The sequence below is a fragment of the Neopsephotus bourkii genome, unplaced genomic scaffold (genome assembly GCF_033783945.1).
Source record: "Neopsephotus bourkii isolate Nb327-2 ecotype Australia unplaced genomic scaffold, CSIRO-AGI_Nbou_v1 NB_1346, whole genome shotgun sequence".
In the NCBI taxonomy this organism is placed as follows: Eukaryota; Metazoa; Chordata; class Aves; order Psittaciformes; family Psittacidae; genus Neopsephotus; species Neopsephotus bourkii.
Genome location: NW_026901826.1, coordinates 3001772 through 3013850, shown reverse-complemented (window position 1 = coordinate 3013850; position 12079 = coordinate 3001772). Strand labels below are relative to the sequence as shown.

Sequence of the window (12079 nt, the reverse complement as noted above, 5' to 3'; positions counted from 1 at the left end):
ATGTTTTCACATGCACGCAATACTAGGAAATGTAAACTAAGTAAACTAGAACTACCTCATAGCATGTTAACATTTAGTGCAAAGTTTTATATTACACTGCTTAGTATGATCTATAATTGCATGTGGATATAATTTCTATTAAAAGGAAGTTCAGCCTTTTCAGAGAGACTACTTAAAATGGATGCTTATTGCCCAAAAGGCAGATAGATAAGAGATAGGCTATTTTTAATCTGCATGATTCAGAATTCTAAGAGGAAGAAAATGTTAAACTGCAAATGGTCTTGGAAACACTAAGTCAATTTTACAATTTTGAACTCTGAGTGTCTCTCATTTACTGCAGTAGATGTTTCACTTAACTCTGGCTTCCAGAATACCTGATTCATATTTCTAGAATTCATCTCAGGTTTTACTATTCCTTTTTTCTGTAATAAGATCCTGGCTTCCAAAATGCCCAATTCACATTTCTAGAATTCATCTTTTGTTTGCCTTTAATAGCTCACACAAGAACGTAAAATTCATATTTGAATATTACAACTTTTTGAAGATAGGATTTTTTTGTTCTTCAAAGTGTATGATAAAATGACTGAATGTAACTGCATAAAAAAATTATGCTAGAGCGTTACAACTTTGGTTTTATTGTTTTTGGGGAGTTAGTTGTTTGGGTTATTTTTTGGATGAAGACTGATTCCTCAGATTTAATTTTTACTGATACACAAGATAACTGGGAATTAAGCATATTGAAGTCTTACCATGAAACAGAGAATTCAGGTCATGTCACTGTAAAGCAGTGGAACTAAACATAGTTCCACTTCTGTATTTTTCCTGCCAACATTATCCTGAAAAGGGCACTAAAACCATGTTTATAGATAGGTTGGGAAGATATAATTTCTTCTTAAAGCACATCCATGAAGACTAAGACAGTAGATAATTAAGAGGAATTGAGCAATACCTAGACTGAGTGAGTCAGGTTATTCAAACCACCCTGTTTTCTGTAATACCATACCATTCTTTGAATTAGGATATTTATTTTGCCTAATTCTCTACTCTGCTGAATTTCCATTATTTCAGTTAAATAATTCCATATATCCTTTTGGAATTCTGAAAATTCAACTCGACTGTTGAATAACTTAAAGTTATTATAAAAAATTCTATCATCCTACACAGTGTGCAAAGCATGGGAGGCGGGGGTGGAGACAGTGGAATTTATTACTCCTGTGTGTTGTAGTAGGCAATTTATCAAGATATAGGAGCACTGACTTGCACTGGGACAAGTTAGGAATTTCCTGTAACTCCAGCAGTGTCTTCAGTTGTCACCATGGTGAGATATGAGTAGCAACAGAAACTACTGAGCTGGCAGATGCAGGATCCTCCCAAACCCTAAAGTGCACAAGAAATTAAACTTAGCACAGCAGCACTCCACTTTTTTAACAGTGTCCACTAAAATAAGTAGGAGGAAGTTTTATCTTTCTGGTTTATTGTCCCAGGAAGTTCCTATCCATGCAATGTATTTTGATAAATGCAAAATTATACTCAAAGTCAAAATAAGGCCTTCTGAATAACATCAACAACCCATATTATTGCTGCATGCAAGCTTGGGGGCCCTAGAAATCTCAGGAAGAGTAATTCCAGAAGTACTTTTACTCAGAGAGGGATAATTAAGAAGTTGGTAAGTCTTGGGCACAGCTGTCTGCTGTTTTGCTGTGGTGCTACCGGAACACAGAGAGAGAGGGAGAGATGAAGTACTTACTCCCAGAGAGCTCTGCAGTTATTCAAGATGTAGATGAAATGTGGTTTGTCTGTATTCTGGAGTTACAGCACAGTCTAAAGCCTTACATTTTACTCAGATGGAAGAAGAAAAGATAGGTATTAAGATATTTGTCTCTATTATCCAGTTAAAATGTTTTATAGCCCTGAAGGTCAAGTAAAGCCTTTTTTTTCTGTGTAGGATGCCTGCTTTCTGGTTAACCTGAGACTAGAATTTTCAGTATCTCAGTTTAGCTAACAGGCAACCAGACTTTTGCCAACTAAAGATGCAGAAACCTAGTCTTTATCATGCCTGCTAAAAACTGGTTTTAGAGTTCAAGGGGTTCAGTGTGCTGTATTAAAACCAGGTCTTTATAAACCATAAGACTTTGACTAACTTATAGGATGATCACAGATTTCATTAAATGTAACTAAAATTGCATTATATCAGAAGGCAGTAAAAGAAACACATATAGTTTATATTCTATTACCTTGACAAATATACCATGGCTGTATAGGTACTTCTTTAGGCCAAACTCAGTGAAGGATAGGTAGGTAAATTCATCCTTAATAATTTTCATTTTCCCTCATGTATGAAAAATGCATTTCCAAAATCCAGATTTTCTCAAACATATGTAATCATATTATCAGTTTGATCCCAGGATCTCAAACTGGGATTTGTTCCCACAGTTTAAACCATGGGAAGCTGATGGTAACAGCAGCAGGATCAGCAGCAGTTTCCTCTTCAAGTGTGTGGACAATGAAAAGTTGAGTAGCGCACTTAGAGATGCTAGAGGGAGCACTTAATGTGCTATACCATACAGAGGGAGCTTGACAGCCTTGACAACAAGGCCAAGTGCAAGGTCCTGTACCCACATTAAGAGCAAACCCCAGTATCAATATAGATTGAGTGATGAATGGATTGAGAGCAGTCCTGCAGGGAAGGGCTTGGGGATATAGGGGGATGAAAGAATTGGACATGAGCCAGCAATGTTAACTTGCATCCCAGAAAGGCAATTGTATCCTGGGTTGCATCAAAAGAAGCATGGCCAGCAAGTGCTTCTGCCTCTCTGCTCTTGTAAGACCCCACCTGGAGTAGTGAATCCAGTTCTGGAGTCCCCAGTACAAGAAAGACATGGACCTGTTGAAGTGAGTCCAGAGGAGGACCACAAAAATTATCAGAAGTCTGGAACACCTCTATTAAGAAGAAAGGCTGAGTTGGGATTGTTCAGCCTGAAGAAGTGAAGGTTCCCAGAAGACCTTACTGAGGACTTTCAATATATAAAGGGGGCTTATGAAAAATATGAAGAGAGAATTCTTAACAAGTTCTGTAGTGATAGGACAAGGGGTAATGGTTTGAAACTGAAAGAGGGTAGACTTAGATTGAATAGAAGGCAGAAATTTTTCATAATGAGGGTGATAAAGGCACTGGAACAGGTTGTCCAGAGAAGTTGTGCCACACACCTGGAAGTATTCAAAGTCGGGCTGGATGGAGCTTTGAGCAACCTGATGTAGTGACAGATATGCCTTCCCATGTCAATGGGATGCACTGGATGAACTTTTGGGTCTCTTCCAACCCAAACTGTTGTATGATTCTATGATTTGTCTGGCTACTATCATCTAGTGATTATCTATGCAGTCCTAATAGGTTTTCTATCCACTGTTGTTAATGACACAATATAGACTGAAAGGAAACAATGTAATGTGCCTCAAGAACAGAACGAACATTTATTGGAAGTATGATGTCCCACATTCAGGTCCATTCAATTCAAGTGATAATTTTCCAAAGGAAAGAAAGATCAATTGTTCTATCTATCTATCTAGCTAGCTATCAAAGGTCATCAGTAACTCATGAATGTGAACAATTCAATGCATATTCCTCCACCAAAGGAAGCAATAATAGCTACAGAATTACACCTCTCTGCCATTAAAATCAGGTTTGCATGTGTCCTCTTGTATAAAGTTACAAATTCAGTGCAACCAAAACACAGCAGATTTACAGAAAAGCAGTATTTAATGCCAAACATAACTGTATTTTTTATTAATCCATTTAAAATCTTCCAATACTTTTCTGTTTCTTATAGGAATGTGTCTGTACATAGTACTCTGATGTGCTAGAATATTGCTGAAACACATTAACCACGCTAATAGATAACTCAGCAAAAAAAGTTTCCTGTGTTTCGAAATAGTGCATGCCAAGAATACGAATCAACTTTGCTATCAAGAAAGATTAAAAAACCACCTTTGTAAATACCATTCTAAAAAAACCAAAAAAACCACAAACAAAACTGCTACACCTCACCTTGCATATGTAAAATGCTGTAAATATGAATATTTGAGCAGTCTATATGCTATTCTATACAAAGTATATGTTTTTTTCATTAAGATAAATAAACTCTAATGTTTGTTGTTATGAGCAAATTTTTAGTTTAAATTTCTATGGCAAAGTATAACTTCAATAAATAAACCTTCATGTGGAGAGGAGCCTTGTATGTGCAAACATCCAGGAGCTAGAATCACAAAGGCAGCAGCAAAGACTTGTGGTGTACTGTCATGGATCTAAGGTCATTTTGTTATTCAATCTAGTGCTGACAAAAGAATTTTTATAATGTCAAGAAGATGTAGTTTTTTCTATTTGAAAGACAGAAATATCAAATTCTCTCAATAATTCATTATTATGGTGTTCTTTATATTTAAAAAGATAACGTTGTATTACTCCATGAAGCTCTTTGAATCCATATTATCTGCAACATAAATTTAATCAGTGTACACAGCCTGTTTTGTCTGTATTACCTTCATATCATCTACCCCAAAAAACAACCTGCACACAAAAATAATAAATACAGATAAGCAGTAACATTTTCCTCTTCCTACCATTACCCATTGTTTTCAAACTGGTGAATACTCATCCTTGGTTAATTTATTTTTCTTTACAAAGAACTTATTAAATCAGTAAGCCAAGAGCAAATATGACCTAATGACAAACTGAAAATAAACCAGCACTAACATCATTATAAATACCCACTCGTTTTTGTCTAAGGTGAAGGGACCTGTCAAAAAGAAAGTAACTTAGCCCAGTTTCCATAAAATATTAAACAGAATTCAAAATCCACCAGCAAGAATGGTCTGTTTTAAAACTAGCTCAAGGATGTAGGATCAATCAGTAAATAAATAAAGCAATCACATCTTTCTATGAAACTGATGATGAAGAAAAGAGTCACTTACCTAGAACCCCCAGCCTGTAATTGAGAGTGATAACAATGACATTTCCATAACTTGCGAGAATGCTGCCATCAATCATATTGCCAGTACCCTCCATGTAAGATCCACCATGGATGTAGACCATAACGGGTTTCTTGCTGTTCTGATCATGAATGTCTGAAAAAATTCAAGTAAGGAAAACATAATAAAGTAATAAAAAATATGGAAATATGGAATTAACAATTTATAACAGTGCTAAAAATATTTCCTATGTTTTCAATAGGAAATTTCACCACTTCAGCTAGTTTACACAGTTCAGGGTCATCCTACAAGTCTAATAGTTATAGCTTGAGTATTTCTCTTGGTTACTTCAAATAGTATTTTCTCTGAAATGTTCTCTGAACACTTGAAATAGCTTCAGTATTTCAAGGAATTTAATTTATATATAAAAATCTAAAAGCCTAAGCAGAAAAATCAAACTATGGAATAGTCTTGTCTTTTTTTAGAATATTCGTATCCAAGTATAAATCAGCACAGAAATAGCTGTACATATCATAATAAAATTAGAATAATGATCTATACTTTCCCATTCCTCACTGAGACATTAGTGTTAAAATTATAGTCCCAATAGTTCAGTATGAGATAATATCACAAAATCAAATTGTTCCAATATAAGTAAACATAGTACACTGTTCCTTCTTTCAATAGCATAGGAGTTAACAGGGAATTTATGTGAATTCATGGACCAGATTTTTTATATTTAAATCAGATGGTGACTTCTGTGTTGTGTTTTCCAAATCATAGTAGCTAAGTCTTAAAGAACAGCCTTGAATTAATGCTCCTTATGGTATTGTTGATCTTCTGTATATGCAAAAAAGCTCTTGACTTCTTGCAAACAGGTAATACTTTCATACTTCATGGTGAGCTATAAAGATTAACTGAGTTATATTTAGTACTGTATTAATCTCTGTTCCTTTATTAACCAAAAAGTTAGGTTCCTGATCCCAGAGATGGTTTGGACTACCTAAATTGGGAAGTTACATTCTCTACAGAAACAGTGGGAACAGGGCCTAAGCCCCTTTAAAAAAGCAGAGGGCAATTCAGCAAGCTGTCATTAGGTATACACACCTTTTACAAATAATCGGTGTATCTGCATGTGTAATAGGAGCACTTTTTTCAATCATACAATCAACATACAAGAGAAGGCAGGGTCTCTGATTATTCTAAAACAGATATTAAAATGAAGTGTTTGGGTAGGATAGTCATATACTGAACAGTGGGAAAAGGAAGTAACGAAATAAAAAGCTGAGCTAAATACTTAGAGATAGGGCATCTTGGTTTGAAATCTTCCAAAACTCTTCCTTCTCCTGAACTTTATTAGAGAAGATAACAAATAGGTGATCAGCAGTGAGTTACCACATATATAAAACATGCTGTATTTTATGTACTGTGCTTGAGCAGCAGAACAAAAGTTTTTGTGGTAAGATCTTAATTGTTGTGACTATAAGAGTAATGCAGCTATTACACAGATTGTATAAAGCAAAGAGGTGCATTTCAGTGGATGTATTTTTTTTATTCTGAGCATTTTCAGCTAACTATATAAAAGTTTTTCTTCTGTAAAAGCAAAGCTAAACCCTGAAAAAATGAAAGCAAACAGTTATTTAACACAATTATTTGTGCTACTAAATTACCTCTCTCCAAAGTCTCATGGCATGGTTTGTTGTATTTAATCTTTCCTTATTACATAGTTCTACCTCAGGGTTGAATCTTTCACTGCTGAAGTCAATGGGAGGTTTCCTCTTCCCCTTCAGTGGCAACACGATTAGCTTCAACATAAAGGAAATGAGCTCCACACTTTATGTTCTCAGATCTAAAGTGGATGCCCTCGTTAATCACAAAAAATCCTAGCATTTTATATTTTTTTAAGAAGTCTTAGTTACAATGTATTCATAATCCAATATATATCTTAAGTTTTTCAAGCAATTCTGGTTTTGCTTCTGATTTATCTTTTGCTTAAAATTAAATACAGAATTTGATATAGAAAATTATGATATCTTAGAAAAAAAGAACACCTATGCTGAAGAGAAATAGGAAGGTAATATTAAGAAAATAACAGAGAAATTTTGGAGTATTTTGAACTGCATTGTTGTTTTATAAGAAACAGTGTAATTCAGTAACGAAGGGGGTACACTAGAGGGCAATCAGTGTGAATCAAAGACCAGAGATTTTTATTATGGTATTTTGTGTACAGATAGATTAGCTGCAATTCAGCTGAATTCCCAGGAAAAGCAGAGATAGTGTATGCAGAATGCATTATTCTAAGGCAAACAACAGGGACAAATATTTCAGTTATTTGAACTGAATTCAGATAGAAGAAAACAGGAAAAACAAACAACCCCAAACCATGGAATAACACTTTGGATTGGTCGAGAACAAGAGGATTAAGAAATATGCTGCACAAACAACACACCAATAAACTACCCAAGATTTTTATCTTTTAAATTAATTTGAAAAATATTTGTCTTAATTTGGTAAATACAGAAAGTAAAATATACTGTCAGTGTGACTTTAATGAAAACAGTGAGAATAGAGAGAGATTTCATGACTTCTTTCTATATCAGCGCATCCCAAACAGACTGGCTGTGCCAAGGCAAGAAAAAAGTATTTCCTTGTAAAAATTTTTTGGGTACTTCACTGTGAACTTTAACATTTCCTTTCAGTGAATCCAATCCAATTCTGAAAGAAGTCAATGAAAATGATTGTAAGTGATTTCAGTGGGGATGCAGTCAGAGTCAGAACAAACGTATCTCAGAGGCGAGCTGATTACAGGAAAAAAACAATAAAGCAACATCAACAGCTGCCTTTATTTTTGTGTTCTGAAATAAACCACATCCTGTGAGAAAAAGAAAAAAGTAAGTACATAAAAACAGCAAAGACAAAGCACAATTCAACTGCATCAATGTACAGCATGTGCCCTGGGGAAACAGTGGAAGTGAAAGAAAGGAGTGATGTGACTTTTTTCATCAATTTCAAACAGGTGAATTTAGAAAATATGTAGGAGGGAAAAGAGCACATGCATGCTTTTAAATTCCATTTTCTCAACCTAAGAAAGAATAAAGAAAAACAATATGTGGTTTCAAATAATATTTATGTTACTCACTTCACACATATTTAGGAATACCTTTTACACCTATGTCAGAGGAACTGCAGTCATCTATATGCTAATTTGAAATTTAAAAAGAAAAACAGTGAAAGTAATCTCTAAAGAAGAAAATGAAGAAGCACACTGAAGTGTGCTTTCGCAAATAAGGGACTAAAAATAATGTTGAAATAACAGCAATAACAATAACAATCACTATTAAAAATTTAAAAGTTTATGTTCATGCATCAGGGTTGAGCTTTGAAAAAACAAAAAATACCTTCATCTTCACCACGATCATTACTGGTTATATCATCTGCGCTTTTCTTTGTGTTGGCTCCTGGGATCATAGTGAGGAGAAGAATAAAGGGAAAAAAGAGAATTCAAAACCAGCAGGTTCTCAAAAATAAAAAGAAAAACTAAAAAAAAAAAAAAAACCCAAAACACTAGTACAAAAAAAATGTAACAAAAATGTCAAAATCTGTTACGTTTGAAATTGAAAAACAAAAAAGATGCAAACTGCACATAAACATAAAATATCAAGAAGAACAAATTGAAAATATTTGAAAAAACGTATCATATTGTGTGACAATGCAGGTACTTCAGTTAAAAGTGACTTCTGCAAAAACAAAATTAATGCGCTATTAAAAAGAATATAAACCAAAAATTATATTAAAAAATTGACCAAATTATGGTTTTTAAGCAAGAAATGCAATTTATTTCATTCTGTCCTGTAACCTTGCAGAAATAATGCCTTCAGTTACTAGCTTCAATGACTTAACATTTTATTTATGCTCATTAGTATTTATTAAGAATCAGCCACAACCTGAATTTTAGATGGAAATAATACAAATGAAATTATCTTTGAATCTTACTCAACATGACTGGACCAAGACAAACCATAAAGACCTTCAAATTGAATCTCGTTTCCCATATGAGTAAGATATTTAAAACAACAGACTGGAAAAAGGTGAAAAAGATTTGAGTAGATTCCAAACATGAAGTTGGTCCAAAAGTAGCCATGGTTCATATAATATCACATTTCGTGCTCTTTAGAAACACCTGGAATTTAACTGAACACAATTACTTACCATGATAAAGAACTTGTACTTATTTATTAGAAGATTCAGTAAAGATTACATTTTAATTTGTATTCAGTATGCTTTGTCAAAATACTTGTGAGGTGTATACATGTTCACAGACACACGCACACGCAGATAAACACACATGTCCATACATGCCCTAGACTATGTTTATGGGAGCAAGAGGAAATAAACATAGCTTTTCCCACTCGTTTCCTTGTGCAGTATTTCTGTTTCCTAGCAAAAAAAAAAAAAAAAGGAAACCAAGATGTCCTTGTACCCAGCATTTCATTGTGATGTCCTTGCTCCTGTAGCAAGTAGACCTCTTGCTAAAGGTTACTTGATAAAGAGTGAAACATGAATAGGAAACTCAGTTTCTAATTTAACTCATGAATTAAACATGGCTTCTAAAAAAGAAAATGGTCTAAGTCAGTACATTAACTATTTTTCCCCTGAATTGTCTTTATTTGGAAGTGTGTTTTCAGGACACACTGAAAAAGAGCAGTATATTAATTTCTGTATGTATGAGTTTGTGTATGAACTCTGAGTATGTCACAGAGACATCATATTTAGCTAAAAGAAGTATTTTATTATTTCTTTTTAGTCTATTATTTAAAATGTCCTCATATCCCTCAAAATTCAAGGTTTCAAGTGTATCTCAATCCATGACTGTAAAACAGACAGAATGCAGTTAATCGTTACTACCGTATTTAAGAATTGTTAATATATTCAGTTTGGGGTTCTGTGTACTGGTTTGCTTCTCTTTGATACAGACAGAATACAGATTTTCTACAGAAATTTTCTGGAAACACTGCCATTATATATGAAGTAATGGTGATTAGTGAGTCAAAATGTGAAAAACAGTGGCTGAGACTCATCTCCACGCAAAGCTCACATTTTCAATGCCACTGTACGATATTTATTGTGTATGTAACATATGAGTGCATTCAATTATATGTATTCAGTCCATAATTAGGTAAAATATGACTGTTAATGAAATACAGATGCTCTCTAATCTGTCTGTTTCATTGAGAAATGTTGGATACAGGCTCTAAATCTCAGTCAACATCCAAGTTTTGGATGTCATGTGGGCTACTTTTTTCCTTGCTAAGAAGCTCTATGTGCAATGTAACTGTAAAGTTTAATTCAGTAAGCATTTATTTTTAAAAGTTTTTAATTCTGAAACACTGACCCATGTATTAATAAACTTTAAAAAAAACCAACTTGATTTCATTTATCTGTGGATGTAAAGTCACCTTATATTCTGAGATTCATTCTCAGTGCCATGCATACATCTATCACGAATGAAGAAGTCACCCACCGTAAGCACATCCTCTGGATCACATTTCCTTTGATAATGAATAAAAATCTCATTCAGAAACAGATTTTCTGGGGTTGCAAGTCTTCCCAGATGTATTGACAATTTATGCTACATCTTCCTCTATTCACATAATAGTGATAATATGTGTGTGTGTGTGTGTGTGTGTGTGTGTGTGTATGTAATGTAGTCAGGTCCCATGCATGCAGTTTACCACTCCTTGCATTTTAGCTATCCATTCTGAAGCCCCTAATGGCAGCAAAAAATTATCAACTACTGCTTAAGCTGACGCCATTTCTCTGCAATTTATATGCAATTGCTCCATCTGTCACACAGTATACCTTTTGACCCCATTTAATTTTGGGAAATTGCTCAGTCTTCAGAAACCACATAGCACATTATTAGTTGTATGACCTCCTAGTTTGACATAGAGCATGCTCAACTTTCTGGAAACTTCCAGCTCAAACCAGATTAATACAGGATTTAGTAGTCATTCTCTTAGTGATATGTTTTATTTATACAGTCATTTCAATAGATCTCTAAAGCTCTTGATTTTCCATCCCATGGCTGCTATTATAATTTTACAATCACCTCAAGTCAACAGTTCATTACAGTCTCAAGGGATCATCAGGAAAGTGGAACTGTGCTTTCTTTTCTGCATTTCTCCCAAGACTGGTAGGCTGGTTTAACTTTGAGTTTCACTTCGTGGGCAAGCCTTGAGTCATTTCATGTCCAAAAAGAGGGGTCTATCAGTGAGGGACTTTTGTGGTCATGACACTGTCCCTGGCTCATGATTATGGCTAAGGCTCTCTAGCTACTTTATAACCATACCAAGAAGTTCTCTATGAATCTATGTCCTAATTTCAGCTATAACTGTTATTTTTTCTCCTTCCTAGTAATTGGTGCAGTGCTGTGGTTTGGCTTTAGTCTGAGAATAATGCTAGTAACACACCAATGTTTTAGCTGTTGATAAGTCTCTCATGCTCTGCCAGTGAGGAGGGGCACAAGAAGCCTGGAGGACCTGAGCCAAACTAGCCAAAGGGGTACTCCATACCACAGCATGTCATGCCCACTATATAAACAGGGGGAGTTACCTGGAAAGGACCAGATTGCTGCTAGGGTCAGGCTGGATATTGGTCAGGGGGTGGTGAGCAATTGTATTGTGTATCACTGCTGTTTATTGTGGCTTTCCTCTTCCTTTTCCCCTTTTAGTTTTATATTCTCTCCGCTTGTTATTTCCCTTATCATTATTATCATTAGTAGTAGTATGCTCTACTTCAGCTACTGGGCTGTTCTTATCCCAACCCATGGGGTTTACATTCTTTTGTTTCACCTCCTCATTCTGCCTGGATGGGGAAATGTGGCGGGGAGAGCAAACAGCTGCATGGGTCGGGGTTACTGGCTGGCTTTAAACAGTGACAATCTACATACCTGTATTTTTAGAAGCTTGTTGATTTGAATTAGAGAAAAATAAATATATGCATATTGCCTATATTTAAATAACCATTACTTCTTAATTGTTTCCTGAATATTGGCAAAATGTGTGTGCAATTGTGTGGGTGTATACATATGTGTAAATATATACACATGTATGTA

General features: G+C 34.8%; 1 protein-coding gene across 6 annotated transcripts in view; it reads right to left on the bottom strand.

The window, feature by feature from the left end:
• The window catches only part of NLGN4X (neuroligin 4 X-linked), a 168378-nt gene that overhangs the window by 63438 nt on the left and 92861 nt on the right, over positions 1 to 12079 (bottom strand). For 4 of the 6 annotated variants that reach the window (XM_061366500.1, XM_061366499.1, XM_061366503.1 and 1 more), the window contains 2 exons: positions 8364 to 8423; positions 4969 to 5121 (listed from right to left, as the gene is read on the bottom strand). The exons of 1 other annotated variant lie outside the window; for it this stretch is intronic. In XM_061366500.1, the coding sequence (XP_061222484.1) occupies positions 4969 to 5121; positions 8364 to 8423 (213 nt within the window). The remainder of the gene's footprint in view (positions 1 to 4968; positions 5122 to 8363; positions 8424 to 12079) is intronic. One more of the 6 variants, XM_061366504.1, reaches the window with a different exon arrangement.